This window comes from Micropterus salmoides, unplaced genomic scaffold (assembly GCF_014851395.1).
Source record: "Micropterus salmoides isolate LMB-PRFRI ecotype aquatic unplaced genomic scaffold, ASM1485139v1 Ms_hic_scaffold_2, whole genome shotgun sequence".
In the NCBI taxonomy this organism is placed as follows: domain Eukaryota; kingdom Metazoa; phylum Chordata; class Actinopteri; order Centrarchiformes; family Centrarchidae; genus Micropterus; species Micropterus salmoides.
In genome coordinates, this window is record NW_024041150.1 from 17664435 (window position 1) to 17681832 (window position 17398).

Here is a 17398-nt window from a genome sequence, read left to right on the forward strand (position 1 = left end):
TTCATTCAACCTTGTTACTCATTCTAAGTTCAACCTGAAATATAGTCTTTTTCACACATTATTTACTGCTTTAATGCTTACTATAATAACAATGTAATACCTTGATTATTTGGTTAAAATGATATTCGCCAATTGGTAATATTTTCTTTTTTTAAATCAAAAATAACTTGATGAAGTCTTTCACATTCACTTTATATCGATAGATTTAAAAGGGTTACATTCAGTACATAAATATATAGATTATATCTAGAAAACATGAAAATATGTTGCAATGGAATTTTGAAAATAAAATAATCTTAAAAACATAGTTTGTTTTTTAAAGGTTTCAGACCCAATTTTCACTCCATTTGCGAAAAGGCCTATATAACAGGTGCAGTTTGCCAAAAACAATTTCCACTAGCTTGGGGTTTCTGAATTCACTGGGAATAAAATTCTTGCCACTGGTCACTTGTCACACCATCAGAAAAATACTTTGATGCGTTATTTTTCACTTGTTGCCCATTATCATGTGGGCATCCTGTAGCATCATGGTTTCTAACCAGTAAAGTCACTGTAGCAGAAATTCATCTCCACTGCAGCCGCCACATGACCGAAGGCCTAAGATGCTGCAGTTGGCATTTGCTAGTTTCATTGTTCTTTGTTTTGGGGTTAAACTAGAAGAATCAAGTAGTCTGAACTTTTTTGTTTGTTTTTTGTTCAAGAGTTAGCAATTTTGTATTTTAAAATACATCTTGTGATCCAACTATACTCCTGATGAATCTGTATTCATGGAAACATCCCAGAGGGTACGAGTACTGATAAAAGCCAGATGTGGCCAGCTGACTAATGTAATGGTGGTCTATGTGTGTTTCATGGTCAGGACTTCTTAACTGAGACACTAAAGGAAGTGCAGTCAGTTAAAAGTTAGTTCACCTCACTTGTAGCAGTGTTTACATGTAGCCACTTAATCACATGTGCGACAGACATGAAGGGCTTTTTTCCTTCCTCATGCTGTGTTGCATTGTGGGTACATATCACTGAGGTAATAAAAGATTACATATCCTGTGTCAGGTCAGTGGTGCATGGAAGTACATGATCAACACCCCACAATGGCAAAAACAAACAGAGATAGTGATACATTGCAATTAATTGTCCTTTGTACTATATGTAGCTTTGGAAATATTGTTGCTATACATTCATGCCAATAAAGCTAATTTAAATTTTGATTTGACACTTACACACTGACACACATAAACCTTCAGCTTGGTCTCCATTGAGAAGTTGCACCTGTTGTCTTGTTTTTACATTCTTTGTTGAATTCAGAAACCCAAGACTTGAGATGAAGAAAAATATTAAATAATGGAATAAATAAAAAATGAATTAATTATTAATGAATTATTATAACAAAAAGCTATAGTAAAACTATATAAATAAATGAGGTGATGATGTTTCTGTTTACTTTAGAAGTTATTATACACTGTATGCTGTGATTCTGATCTGGGAAACATTAAAGACATTCATAGCCAGTCTGCTGATTTTGTCTCTTTATTGAATCAGTTAACACAAGGAAGTAATGTGTACATGTTGACAACACCACATATAGAATGAATGATCCTTTATAAACGGTAAATATTTGGCACAAGATACTAAATTGTAATATAAACAAAGAAATTGTAAATTATGAGTTAAGAAAACCACATATATACTCAATTAGTATAATAGAACAAATATGTGTCTGCCACGTGTAGCCTACATGGCAAAACCACATAAAAATAGATTTTAAAGAATTAAATGTAAAAATGTCACATCAGATATGTCACAAAAACAATCAATAAAAGATTTCTTATCATTAATTTGATGAAAGAAAAATAAATTATGACTTTGTTTCTTTGATTACCTATGTATGTTAACTGTATATCGTTTTTTGTCACACAAAATTGATAAATTCAAAGTCAGATTTAATCACATTTAGTATGTTTATAACGTGCCCATACATTGACTCAAAGTATGAAAAAGTATTTTAGAATGTCCTCATCAACATGTACACAGAGGTAAAGCAGACTATGTCTATTAAACAAGGTAAATTGGATCTCAGGTTAAGGTGAGGACTAATTGCAGTCATTTTCCATTTTGTAAGCTGCAGTAATAAAATATCTTTGTCTACTGATAATATCTTCAACCATGTTATATACATCATGTTGCTACTTGTGATTTTCTTCTCGTCATAAACAAGTGAGATGTTGTTTCTCACTTGATGTTAAACGACACTTTGAGGCTCCGCTCTGCTTGCTCGTGTGATTTTTTTCAGGAAGTTTCAGGAATATCAGCAGGCTCTGCATTATATGCTTTAGCAAACTCCTTGTTGAACTTTGCCAGTACATATTTCCAGTAGTCTGACGCCTCTAAACTTACATCTGACTGGATTATCCAGTCTGGGAAAATTTCTCTGTAGTTCTTGTAAGGGTGCCATTCACCTTTTGTACCATTACAGCGAAAATGTGCCTCACTGTTCACCAAGGACGAGCATATGTCAATGACAAGTTTTTTTGTCCCATCGCACTTGAATCTACCCAGACCCTCTGGCCGATATAGTTGAGCAAAGTGCTCTCCATGTTTATCTGCTCCTGCGTCACAAGGAGCTTTGCAGAATGGACACTGTTTCCCACATCCAATCACCTGGGTGAAAAGCTCGTTCTGGGGCTTCACATGAAGATTTTTCAGTTTCATTTGGATGTTTTCTGTTTTAAACTTCTCTCTAAGAGCCTGTGCCATGTCCTTCACACACTCAGTGAGCCAGTGAGCAAACTGTTCCTGGTCGGCATTGTTCATGAACATGAAAGCACCAAGAGCATCCTGGGAAATGACCAGTTTATCAACAAGTTCTTGACAGACATCTTCAACAAATGTCTTCACGTTACCACTCTTTTCTGTTTTAGCTTTGTTGATAGCATCATTTATGCTGCTGATACTTGACAGAACATGTCGATCCTCAAACTAAAAAACTCTATCACCCTTTGAAAAGTGTTCTTCTATTTGTTTGTGTGTCCATTTCTTTACATGATCCTCATAGGAGTAAATGTAGCTCTTATAGTTTTCAAAGTCATCCTTTGAGAGCAAATCCAGTAAAACTGAATACTGGAAGAACATTCGTGTGCTGAACTGGAACCTTGTCAGCATTTCACCAGTAATATCAGGACCCAATGAACGGTTGACAAAGTCTTTGACTGCAGGCCTCAAGCAGCGGCTTGTGAATTCTTCTGCCTTCTTCTGGCACTGGTCTCGTTCATGAAACACATCTTTGAAATTAACACGAAACTTTTCTTTGTTTTGATTCAGACATCTGTAAGGATCATTAGCACGTATGAAATCTTCATGCATTTTCTGAAACTGTCTGGCTGCAACTCCACAGATGTGCTGTTTTAGAGAAACTTCAAACTCAGTGGTCTTAACACTCTGACTGTTCTGCAGCCGCTCATCAATCATGTGTAGGATCTCCTGGATGTAAGTGTCATGGTAATTGTTTTTCCTTTCCATTTTTTCTGTCACAAACTGTGTGCAAGCATCTATGATGCTGTCAGCCATGTTCTGTGAAGCCATCACATGATCATTAATGAAGAGCTTGCTGAATTTGTGTTTAAAATGGTTCCAAATTCCTTCCACTGTATATTTGAAAGGCATCAGTCCACAATCTTGCAGCCTTTTTTAACTTAATAACTGACATACATGACTCCCCTTCCATGACAGATTTTCTCTGAGGTAGTGGCCCACATTTGTGAAGACATTTGTGGCCTTCTGTTGAGGAAAAGAGAGTTCATTCACCATACTTTTCCACATCTTATCAAATTCTTGGTCTAGTTCTTTGTCTGTCATCTGGACTTTTTTTCCCCCGACATTCCTCAATCAGCTGACGCACTCTCCCCTCTAATTCTTTTGTGTGGTTTTTCTTGATTCTGTCAAGTTTTGTCATTCCCTGTCTGATGTCAGCTGCTGCTGTGAGCTGATTATATACAGAGCTCTCCATTTCTCGACGAAGGCTCTTTGCACTGATTGAGAATTCCTCTCTGTATCTTTCAACTAGATACACATTGCTCAAAGTACTGTTTTAAATTTCCAAGAATTTTTGACTCCCATTTAGTCAGCTCTGTGCAAGCTTCACTTTTCAAACTAGTGAGAAGTTCTTTCATGTCAAATATCTCAGATTTTCCAGCAACTGTGCCGAAATTAGAAATTCTTGTTTCAGCTTTTGTAACCCAAGTGTACATTTCTTTTTTTTAATTCCCATTCCCATTTGTTGAACTCTGTGCTCAGCCTCATGTATGCATCAGCCACTAGGCTGTTTCTGAAGCGGAAGATGAAGTTTTCGTGCTTTACTGCATTCCACAGGCTTTCCATCCACTCTGTAAACTCCATGATATTATTAGCAGATGACTCACACCTTCCCAAAATTTGGATGATGTTCTTCTTGAGCTCATAAACGGCCTCACTGTACCCTGCATTGACTGGTGCCATTGGTGGGTTTCCATTCCAGAGTCCAGGAATGTACCAGTTCCCAGTGTCGGGACTGTACTCCATCACATCAGTGAAGCTCTTGTTCTCCTCTTTCTTTTCCATCTTGGCTGCTGCCTGGGTCATCTCGTTTAGCTGCTGCAAGAGCAGTTTCCTGTCTCGTAAGTTCTTGTCATGGGCTGAAACATCTGACACATTCTGGTGAACAAACATACATTTGGGCTTTTTGCCCACCTCTTTCATCCTGAGAAAAGCATGCACAACTATTTGTAGGATGTCCTTCATTTCTGTTGAATTCTCCATTGCAATATTGATGATGGTGATATCACTCAGCCCCACAACAAGTGTTGCAAGCTCGTTGTCGTGCTCATGGCTATTGTCCAGTTGAGCAAGCTCTGGTGACTTTAAGCCCTCAGTGTCAATGATCACCATGAAGTCACAGTTGAGTTCTTTTTTGACATCTTCATTGATTCTGATCAGCAACATAAACGCACCTCGAGTGCATCGACCACTGCTGACTGCAAACTGCACTCCAAACATGGTGTTGAGGAGAGTGGACTTTCCTGTGCTCTGAACTCCAAGAACTGTGACTACCAGTATCTTGCTCTTAGGAGACACCAAGTCATTGAGCTGAGAGAGAACGTCACTCACCCATCTGAGAGGTATGTTGGATGCATCTCCATCTACAAGCTCAAGGGGAAATCCATCAAGCAACAACTCTGCGCATAGTCTGGGCAGATTTTGTAATTGTTGACGTGATGGGTCTGTTTCTGGAAGGGAAAGTGAAGCTTCATAGATCTGACCCATTTCACGGAAATGTTCAGTCCCCATTGAGGTGTTGGAAAGTTGCCTGTCAATTTCTTTGATCTCCTCTTTGTTTTCAGAATTTTCACATTTCTTTTTGTACTGCTCCCTGAGGCCAGACAGTTTTTCTTGAGACAGGTTATCGAGGTTCATTCGCATCCATTTCAGGAAATATCTCCTCTCTATCCCTGGACTTGATATTGCTTTGATGAAACATGTCATAGCGTTTGACATGTCATAAGAGTTCTGTTGTACCCAAAGTTTTATTTTCCGTATCTGAAGATCACTTTTGTACTTTTCTATGTTTTCAGACCCAACTTTTCGAAGGCGAAATTCTTCCTTCTCTAAGACAGTCAGTTCCTTCCATATTTGGCCCTGCAAGGGAAGCTGAGCTTCTTTGTATTTAAGGGTGTCTTGAATTTCTGCAGTGATGGCATCTGCATTTTTCTTGGCAGTTTGGCACTCTGCACAGTCCTCATCCACCAAGATACCTAATTCATGGGCAATGTCAGCCATCTGCTCAATCCCCATCTTCATCTTTGTGTTCTCAACTACATTGCTGACTGTTTTCCGCAGATGTTTGATGAAGTCTGCATCATTCATGTGCTTAGCCTTCAAACGGATGTTGCTGTTAGTCAAGCCCAACTTTCTCGCTAACCTAGTAAGAGCATCTTTACTGAAGCTCTGTGTTTGGTGGTTGCCCACTAAGAAGATCTGTGCCTTGTGGTGTTGGTTGGTAAGCAGCTCGCACTCAGAGTCCAAATTGTCAAAGAACACAAACACTGCTGCAGATGTCTGACACAAAAAAGAAAATTGTGTTTCAAATGAAGCAATGTCCCCACGAAGGTTAGCTACAGCTACAGGCTCACTGAAAATATCCATGTTTTTGTTCCCACATGGAAGGTACCAAGTAACTTCAGTCAATCCATTGGATATTCTCCTTGAACTGTCACCACACCATGTTACGGTGAATAAATGTGTCATGGTACTGCTGAGAATTGCTCAGAAGCTTATTGAGGGTCTCAGACTTAGACAATGAGCACTCACCCAGTCTCACAAATGATATCATTGGAAGTTCAGAGACAACAATCCTGTCTTCAGTGAAACCCTTGGACTCTGAAAGTGACTGAGGTCTGTACCTTCTAACAATGTCTCTCATGGCCCAAAGCATGAGTGTGCACTGCTTTGTGTCACAATTAGGAAGCAGCAGAGGCACAGAAAACTGACACAGAGACATTTTGACTGCCATTTCCTGCCGTACAAAACCATCAGAACACAGAAAGAGAGCAGTGATTATGTCAAGGGGGTTTATCACGTCACCTGAATGTAGACTATCAAACAGACCATCAAGATCTAACCCTGTATTTCCTGAAGCATCCTCACAGGTTGATTCACATTCTGATGTACATTTCACATTTCTAGCTGTCACGTTAACCATCATCAGTTTCTTTAGAAAATACCATGGAAGATCTGAATTACACTTGGCAGGTTCATGACTAATGGTCCTCTCTTCAATCTGAAGTACTGTGCCCAGGGATAGCTTCTCTGCGAAGTGGTGCTCCAACCCCAGATCCTTCAGTAAGCTCTCTAGTTGTGTCTCTGTGGATATGAACATGTTTCTTATTTTACACCAATCATGCGTGTTTTAATAAAACATTTATGCAAAGTTAATTGACACATAGAGCAAATCTATGTGTGCTGAAATGTCTGGTAATGCTGCACAATAAACACTTTTTTATCTTGCCTTTGCATTTAAGCTGAAGTTAGCTAAATGCTAACAAACATCCAGAAAATCAGGGTTTTTTGTGTTTGTTTTTCATCTGGTGTTGACAATATAATAATGTGTTCAGAAGATATTAAGTAATATCTTGTGGCTTCTTGTTTCACAGTAACCCACTGCTAAAAAAAGTTGTTTCATATATATTGTATATATGAAGGTAAGGTTTAAGTACAACCAACAAATAATTAAAAAAATGTTATAATTTAATTCAATTAACTGCATAGTTTCTTTTGTTTTACAAATTTTTAAACAAGCTAGTCAGAATATTATGTCTGAAATATAAAGCCCTCCCAACAATTTAAAAGAAAAGTGGTAGAGAAATTCAAGTAGTATATATAAAAGCATTAAATTACACAAATAGACAAATCATTTCTTGTTACAGGTCTGTTGCCTCACAGGAGGGGCCAAAGGATAAAATGTGGGTCAGTATGCTGGGTAATTAATCTGCCCATCCACTCAACACATTGGTCCAGAGCAATTAAGATTATCATAATAAATCTAAACCCCTTAGGACATTAGGAAAACAAAACAAATTTGACAATAATAATGAAAAAAATACATAAAGGTATAGGCTACATACTTCAAATAGCGGTGGCACTACACACCGTCACGCCATACTCAATCCGCCTGACAGTAACAGATCAGCTCTGTCTAGTCTAGTTTCAGTTGGTGGGCTATATTATCATCTTATTTTTACGGGCCTGACTGATAGTGAAAAGCTCATCAAATACTGGAGAAGTGCTTCCACTTGGCAAGTTAGGTTCTTCAGGTTTCCTATACAGATGATTCCCAGTAAATTTGGTTTAATTTAATGATTGTATGACTGCAGCAGAAAAGAATGTATTGATAAGGGTGTAATCTTTGTTCTAGATGTACTTCGACCTACTGATGAAGGTGAATTTCTGTGAATATGAGGATCTTGTCCATAATAAGGGCTTGGATACTTCTCGAAAATAATTTCATAAATGTACATAAAGCACATCTCCAAAAATACTGTTCTTAAAAGTGCATTGTTATATGGTCCTTTAAAAGGAGATATCCCCCAAGATCTCACTTGGGGTGGAAAGATCTTTTTAACAGTATGTGTAATAATCGCCATATCAGAAAAGTACTGATCTCTGGTGATGATGATTTTCCTAAATTGTCTCTCTTATGGAAACTAAATTTCCCCAAACTCTCGGCAGAAAATATCTGGTCAGGATCTCATAAATTTCTTATTCCATATAAAAGTAAAGAAGTTCTTGTGGAAATTTTAGATGGATACTATTCCTTTTTAAAACAAAGTTAAATCAGATATTTTATATTCTTTTATGTTCCCCTTTATGCTGTTTCTGTAAACTTAAAAAAAGTTAAATACATTAGTCACCTTTTCTATAATTGTACTTATTCTCAAGAATTCTGCATAGAACACATACACCCATATTAGAAGACATGGACCCATTAATAATTCTCACAATAATGTGCAACTAAACTAACAGTATTAAAAGTCAAAGGCTGTATCTGAAACCACACTTTATTTACTAGCCTATTCAGTCCTCTACACTCTGCGATTTGATCTAAGTGTCCAAATTGCACATGCGAAATTACCTATATAGTGACTTCAACAATACATACCATGGAATGAATAAAGAAGCGTATGTTGGCAAGTACGCTACTTTGTGCTAAAAATCTGTAAATTAGTAAGGACACAAAATAACGTTGATTCAAAGTGTCTGAAATCTCATTTTACAGCTCTCTATAGTGTAAACTATTTAGTGCCTATTATGTGGGAAAGTTTAACTTTTTGCAGTCTCTACTTCATTTTCATAAGTTTTGTGTGTGTAGCATTAAGGCACTACAAACTTTCATTTTGTTTAGTAACATTGCGTTGTAGTGAACAACGGTGTGGATTTGTGCATTTTACATTGAATAAATTTGGAGCTACCCTAAATTCCTTTCTCCTCCCCAGAGAAGATGGGGAGGGGTCAAAGTTGCTTTCTCTAAGTGCTATCCCGACCATAAAACTGGCACCTTTTTGATTCCGAAGCTGATAACGCGGGGCCTGACTGTTAAAACTGACAAAGAGACACGCACCAGCCATTGGCATCTCCCTGAACAGCCTATCAAAACTGGCGCCCCACACACGTTTCCGTGGCAACTGACCTTATTCTTTGTTTCATTACCACATCAAAAAAGGAAAACCCCTGTCTCACCTAAGTGTGACATGGTCCAGACACTGAACTTTGGATGACAGAGGACTGCAGTCTCCAAAGACTCAAAGCATTTAATGAAGTTAATTAAATCTTTAGTTGCCTGAATACGTTTGCCTCTATTTGAGTAGTTATGTTAACTGTTGTTGCTATCTGTTGTTGATATTAGTGCTGAAAGAAGTTACTTGTGCAATGTTTTGATTTTCAGCAAGACACTCCTTCATCTAATGTAATCAATGCTTGTTCATAATACTTTCTAACAAAATCCCTTTAGAAATGATGACAAAGAAATGTTTTACTATACTCTTAATCGCCAGCTTGAATTTAAGGATGAATCAACAAATTCCCCGGTTCCTAAGGAGAGACGATCTTTGATTTAATCCAAGCTTTCCTCATGTAACCTGAGCTCCCCAAAGTGGACGAAATAAGTATTACATGCCCTCGTCAGAAATGCCGTTAAATGTATAAATATCCTGACCAATAATGTGACAATTGTTTCCTGTTACCAAATGCCTAGAACGGTACAACCGTTCAACCATTGAGGTTCGATTGTGGAAAATATTTGATTATAATACGTGCAAATAGATTTCTTTTCTTTAAACATTAAGTTTAGAAAGGCAGTCCCTTGGGAAACCTGAGACGCCCCCTGGGGAACCACGCCCCAGACAACAAAAGAGCGACACGCGACCTGCTTCGCTCTCTCTTCGCTGTTGGCTCTCTTCCACTCTGTTCTGCTCTCTGGACGCTTCGGCACGCGCCGGCGTGCCGCGCCAGGCAACGCCCTCAGTCGACCAGCGAAACAAACAGGCCTTTGTTCGCTTGAAGCTACACACGTGAAGTGCCGAGACATCGATCTGCCCTTCAGTTTGTTTTATTTTCTTTATTTCTTTTGTTTGTTAAAGTTATGAGTCCGTTAAGTTACACTGGACTAATTCAGGAACGACCAAGTTCCATTTTAAGCCTTTTTCGTCGAGCCAACTTCACCGAGGTCAGACCAAGCCACGTGGTCTCGCCAGCTACAACGAAGGAAACCTGAAAACAGCCGAATTGCCAGACGGAGGAGGCGTTTTCAATCAGACACGGAGAACCCTGGAGAATCCCTAGCAAAAAGCCAGGATCGGCAGCTAGCATGGGACCCAAAACAGGCCAAAAGCAGACTGTCGACAAGCAGTAAGACTTAACACACGTTCTGTGATCAGATGTCCATTTTAACTCCTAAATTATAGCATTAGTTTACTTTCATTAGTTCTTCTATGCCGTATGAGTCAAATGCTTCCCACAATCGAACCTCCAGGCTCATTGTTCAGCAAATGTTTATGTTCCCTGTATCCAACCGCCTTTTTATCACCTTAGTTAGAGAATAAATTCACTGTAATATAATCAAGAGCTGTGTGTTGCCTATTTTCAATTCAATTTTATTTATATAGCGCCAAATCACAACAACAGTTATCTCACAGCGCTTTTCATAAAAGAGCAGGTCTAGACCGTACTCTGTGATGTTATTTACAGAAGCCCAACAGTTCCCACCAAGAGCAAGCACTAGGCGACAGAGGCAAGGAAAAACTTCCTTTTAAGAGGCAGAAACCTCGAGCAGAACCATGGCTCAGGGTGGGCGGCCATCTGCCTCGACCGGTTGGGGTGAGAGAGAGAGAGAGAGAGAGAGAGATGTAAGGAGAGAGAGAGGGGAGGGAGGCAGCCTACACAATATACACACAAAGAGGTACAGACAGTAAAGGTAATGTTGCTATAGACTAAATGAAAAATGGTACAGATATTTATAATAGTGTTAATGGTAACCATCGTAATGTTAATGATTATAATAACAATAATAACAATAAGACTAGCAACAATAGTCGTTGCAGCAGAGGGTGTCGAGCAGGAACACGGGGGCAGCAGGTGACCCGCAGCCACAGCTCCAGACTCCACAGCTCCAGAGCCAGAAAACCTGCAGGAAGTGATAGGAGAGAGGAGAGAGACGAGAAAGCACAAGACTACCAGAAAGGGGAGAAGTTGTGTTAGTAACATGCAATAATGGGATAAGGTTGCATACAGAGGGAGAGAAAGTAGAGGAGAGAGGAGCTCAGTGCTTCATGGGAAATCCCCCGGCAGTCTAGGCCTATAGCAGCATAACTAAGGGATGGTTCAGGACTACCTGAGCCAGCCCTAACTATAAGCTTTATCAAAGAGGAAAGTCTTAAGCCTACTCTTAAATGTGGAGATGGTGTCTGCCTCCTGAACCCAAACTGGAACCTGGTTCCACAGGAGAGGAGCTTGATAGCTGAACGCTCTGGCTCCTAGTCTACTTTTGGAGACTCTAGGAACCACAAGTAACCCTGCATTCTGGGAGCGCAGTGCTCTGGTGGGGTAGTAAGGTACTATGAGCTCTTTAAGATAAGATGGTGCCTGACCATTAAGAGCTTTGTAGGTAAGAAGAATGATTTTAAATTCTATTCTGGATTTTACTGGAAGCCAATGCAAAGAAGCTAAAACAGGAGAAATGTGATCTCTTTTCCTGGTTCCTGTCAGAACACGTGCTGCAGCATTCTGGATCAGCTGAAGAGTCTTAATGGACTTTTTCGAGCAGCCTGATAATAAGGAATTGCAGTAATCCAGCCTAGAAGTAACAAATGCATGGACTAGTTTTTCTGCATCATTTTTAGACAGGATGTTCCTGATTTTCGCAATATTACGTAGGTGAAAAAAGGCGGTCCTTGAAATTTGCTTAATGTGAGACTTAAACGACATGTCCTGATCAAAGATAACTCCAAGATTCCTCACAGTGGTGCTGGAGGCCAAGGCGATGCCATCCAGGGAAACTATATCTTTAGATAATGCGTCACGGAGGTGCTTAGGCCCCAGAGCAATAACTTCAGTTTTATCTGAGTTTAACATGAGAAAATTACAGGTCATCCAGGTTTTAACATCCTGAAGGCACATTTGAAGTTTAGCTAACTGATGAGTTTCATCTGGCTTGATCGATAGATATAACTGAGTATCATCTGCATAACAATGAAAGCTTATGGAATGTTTCCTGATAATATTGCCTAAAGGAAGCATATATAAAGTGAAGAGGATTGGTCCAAGAACAGATCCTTGAGGAACTCCATGAGTAACTTTGGCGTGCATGGAGGACTCATCGTTAACATGTACAAACTGAAATCGATCTGATAAATAGGACTTAAACCAGCTTAGAGCGGTTCCTTTAATGCCAATGAAATATTCCAGTCTCTGCAATAGGATCTGATGGTCAATGGTATCAAATGCAGCACTAAGATCTAATAAAACCAGTACAGAGACATGTCCTTTGTCTGATGCAATAAGGAGGTCATTAGTAATTTTCACCAGTGCTGTCTCTGTGCTATGATGAGCTCTAAATCCTGACTGAAAATCCTCAAATAAACTATTGCTCTGTAGAAAGTCACACAGCTGTTTAGCAACTGCTTTCTCCAGAACCTTAGAGAGAAATGGAAGGTTAGATATAGGTCTATAGTTGGCTAAAACATCCGGATCAAGTTTGGGCTTTTTCAGAAGAGGTTTAATTATAGCTACTTTAAAGTACTGTGGTACATAGCCTGTTGATAAAGATAGATTGATCATATCTAGTATAGAGGTGCTGACTAAGGGTAGAACATCTTTAAGCAGCCTAGTCGGGATGGGGTCTAAGAGGCAGGTTGATGGTTTAGATGAAGAAATGATTGAAGTTAGTTGGTAAAGATTGAGGGAAGCAAAACAGTCTAAACATGTATCTGGTTCTACAGCTGTTTCTAAGGTTCCTGAGTTAAGAGATAAGTCAGTGCCAATTGAGGGCAGGTCTTGGTGAATTTTGTCTCTAATAGCTAGAATTTTATCATTAAAGAAGCTCATGAAATCGTAACTACTGAGAGCTATGGGAATACTTGGCTCAATAGAGCTGCGACTCTCTGTCAGCCTGGCTACAGTGCTGAAAAGAAACTTTGGGTTGTTCCTATTTTCCTCTATTAATGACGAGTAGTACGCTGCTCTGGCATTACGGAGGGCCTTCCTATAAGTTTTAAGACTATCTTGCCAAATTAAACGAGAATTTTCCACTTTGGTAGAACGCCTCTCAAGTTTCCGTGATATTTGCTTTAATTTGCGAGTTTCAGTATTATACCATGGAGCTAACCGTCTTTGTTTTAGTATTTTCTTTTTTAGAGGGGCTACAGAGTCGAGTGTCATTCGTAGCGAGCCTGCAGCACTATCAACAAGATGATCGATTTGGGAGGGACTGAAATTAGCATAGGAGTCCTCCGTTACTTTGTGACTAGATAATGTATTTAGAGCTGATGGAATCGCATCCTTAAATTTAGCTATGGCACTATCAGACAGACATCTTGTATAGAAATTTTTGCCCAATGGCGAGTAGTTCAGCAATACAATCTCAAAAGTTATCAAACAGTGGTCGGATAAAGAGGGATTCTGTGGGAACACCACTAAATGTTCAATTTCAATACCATACACCAAAACAAGGTCGAGGGTGTGGTTAAAACAGTGAGTCGGTTCATGAACACTCTGAGAGAAGCCGATGGAATCTAACAGAGAGATAAACGCAGTACTGAAGCTGTCATTCTCAACATCCACATGAATATTAAAATCTCCTACAATAATAACTTTGTCCGTTTTAAGGACTAAAGTTGACAAAAACTCTGCAAATTCAGATAAGAATTCAGAATACGGGCCAGGTGCTCGGTACACTATAACAAAAAGAATTGGTTGCAGTGATTTCCAACTTGGGTGCGAAAGACTAAGAACAAGACTTTCAAATGAGTTATAGTTTAGTTTAGGTTTAGAGCTGATTAGTAGGCTAGAGTCGAAGATAGCTGCAACTCCACCTCCTCGGCCTGTGCCTCGAGGAATGTGAGTATTAATATGACTGGGAGGGGTGGATTCATTTAGGCTAACATATTCTCCATCACCCAGCCAGGTTTCAGTAAGACCAAATAAATCAATATCATAATCTGATATTAGTTCATTTACTAGTACACCTTTAGAAGAGAGAGATCTGATGTTTAAGAGTCCACATTTAACTCTCCTATTCGTTTGCACTATTGCTCTTGTGGTTTTAATTTTTATGAGGTTTTTATGCACAGCTCCTCTTCTGTTTACCTTTTTAAATAATTTCGATGGTCGGGGGCAGACACCGTCACTATAGGATTTTCACTAAGTAACTCCTGAAATGGAGGAGCAGAGAAGTGTGTTAGACTGCGACTCTGTGTAGGGTTTTGGGTGGGTAACTGCTGAAAAAGAAGGGCAGAGAAGTGTGTTAAACTGCGACTCTGCCTCCTGGTCTCAACTCTGGGTTGTCATGGATTTGGTCCACTAATAAACTTGGCCAGATTTCTAGAAATGAGAGCTGCTCCTTCCCAAGTGGGATGGATGCCGTCTCTCCGGATCAGACCAGGTCTTCCCCAGAAAGTCTGCCAATGATCAACAAAGCCCACATCGTTTGCTGGACACCACCTCGACAACCAGCGGCGGAATGATGACATGCGGCTATACATGTCATCACTGGTCAGATTTGGCAGGGGTCCAGAGAAAACTACGGTGTCCGACATTGTTTTTGCATATGTACACACCGACTCAACATTAATCTTAGTGACCTCCGATTGGCGTAACCGGGAGTCATTACCGCCGACGTGAATAACAATCTTACTGTATTTACGTTTATCCTTAGCCAGCAGTTTCAAATAAGACTCAATGTCGCCCGCTCTGGCCCCAGGGATGCACTTAACTATGGCCGCTGGCTTCGCTGACTTCACGTTTCTCAAAATGGAGCTGCCAATGATCAGAGTTGGTTTCTCAGCGGGTGTGTCGCTGAGTGGGGAAAATCTGTTAGAAACGTGAACAGGTTGATGATGCCCCGTGGACTTTGAATGCTTACGACTATTCCTCCTTCGGACAGTCACCCAGCCCACCTTTCCTGGCTGCACAGGGGATGCCGGAGGACGGCTACCAGAGGCTAACTCAGGCCGTTCCGCACCGACTACCGGGGACTGGCTAGCTACAGTAGCTAAAGACTGATCTACCAAGGTGCGGAGCCGGACTTCTAAATCACTGAGCCTCGCCTCCATGTCTATAAATAAACTACACTTATTACATGTACCATTACCGCTAAAGGAGGCAGAGGAGTAACTAAACATCTGACACACCGAGCAGGAGAAAGTAGGAGAGAGAGAGGGAGAAGGAGAAGCCATCGCTAGCTGCTAAGCTAAAGTCGCTAACGGCTAAGCTAAATTACTGTAGCGTCAGTTACCAAAACTTTAGAACAACTATGAGATTGAACAGCAGTCACTAAAAGATGGAAAGAACTGTGAGTGCTTAGGCAAAATTACTGTAAAGAATAAGTGTTTAGTGAACAGTTGGCCGCTGTAATCAAACAAATGTAACTGTTATTTAGCGAGAGCAACAACACGGTACCAACACACAAGCACCGGAAACGGAAATGAGTCGACACGCTTACCGCAATACGTCAGCAGGAGCCTGTTAACGTAGTGTTGTACAGCTGTTGAACAGAGGCTTAACCTTCGTTCCAACTATAGACTTGACTAAAAACCAAAAGAAACAATTAGAACTGGACATCCAAACCTATCACAGGAAAATAAAATTGGCAACTTATTTCAGACACACAAAAAAAGACACACCACTGCCATTTCGAGTTCTATTTATAGTTCCTGCCAAGAGAATTGACCCTTTAGATATGAGACTGACTGACTGATTTAAGATAATTGAGCGATTATTAACTAACTGATCACTAGTAATAATTGTATAATTATTCAAAACTACCTAGAGGTCCGGAGACTCTAGGATTATAACAACTCCGGTGGTGCCCTTAACGAGGAAATTTTGAATTTATGAATTTTAATTCATAATTGGGTATCAATTCTCATAAATCTATTAAAATACATAAATAATAAATTTAGGTCTACTACAGCGTTGTATACCACCTGCATCCTCGATCCTTGAGTCTTGACCAGCAGGAGTGTCCAAATGCAGAGGAACTGGCTCACTGCTGACATGATAGACTGTTGACTCCAAAGCAGGGCAGGGCACTGTGGAAATAACAATAAAAAAAAAAAATATGCTGATGCTCAAATTTATATGTTCTCTTCAAAGTATAACTTGTATGCTTGTGAATGTCTTACAGCAGGGCCCATGGAAGTCCCACTCTGTGCTCAGGAAAGTTGCACACATACAACGACATAATATTTTACCAACCCGGGTGTCAGAACAGAGTCAATCACCAGTGGGACCAAAAGTTTTTCACATTCACTCTACTTTTCACTAGCATGTGGAGCAAAATGGTCGTTGTGTTGAGTGGACAAAACACAGCAGAGGTCTTGAATACCACAACACTACCAATAGTATTGGGGAAGTTTACTGTCTTGCACACTTTTCCAGAGTCAGAAATGAATACATCTCTTAGACCTTTTTATGTATTTGGTGTAGTCTGAAGCAATATTAGGCTATTTTGGCTCAATAACATAACATAATCATGATCTATGATCTATGATCATTTAATGTCTTTCTGCTGAAAAATAGATTGCATAAAGCTGACCTTTACCACCATCATCACTGACTCGCCCAGTCACTCACGCTGTTAGATTACTATTAGTTAGACGTTAGCCTGCACAATGCAGATAAACCCGTAGTGGTGCCAATTTTCAGGTGCACCAATGCACACCACCCCTGGTGCAAATTTAACTTTCCATGACGCAAATTACTATATAGTGAACTTGTTCCCCCCTCACCCTCTGCCCCTATGGCTAGTTTACATTGACATGACTGTGGGGGCCATTTTAGTAAAGTGAACTCATTGTCATGTTCAACAAACCAATTTGAAATGATTCGAGCTTTGTGACATGGTTATCCTGCTGGAAGTAGCCATCAGAGGATGGGTACATGGTGGCCATAAAGGGATTGACATGGTCAGAAAAAATGCTCAGGTAGGCCGTGGCATTTAAACGATGCCCAATTGGCACTAAGGGGCCTAAAGTGTGCCAAGAAAACATCCCCCACACCATTACACCACCACCACCAGCCTGCACAGTGGTCACACAAGGCATGATGGATCCATGTTCTCACTCTGTTTACGCCAAATTCCGACTCTACCATCTGAATGTCT

The 17398-nt window shown here is 39.9% G+C and overlaps 1 protein-coding gene and 1 pseudogene across 1 annotated transcript; both read right to left on the minus strand.

Annotated features, from left to right (window-relative positions):
• Nucleotides 1-2226: 2226 nt before the first annotated feature.
• LOC119912874 lies at nt 2227-2979 on the minus strand (annotated as a pseudogene).
• Nucleotides 2980-3801: 822 nt separating this feature from the next.
• Nucleotides 3802-6904, minus strand: LOC119911901 (up-regulator of cell proliferation-like). Its single transcript, XM_038730881.1, is given in 4 exon segments — nt 3802-4067; nt 4069-4250; nt 4252-6247; nt 6249-6904. Coding segments are annotated over 4 exon segments (3084 nt in total). The 3' UTR covers nt 3802-3817.
• Nucleotides 6905-17398: the final 10494 nt, after the last annotated feature.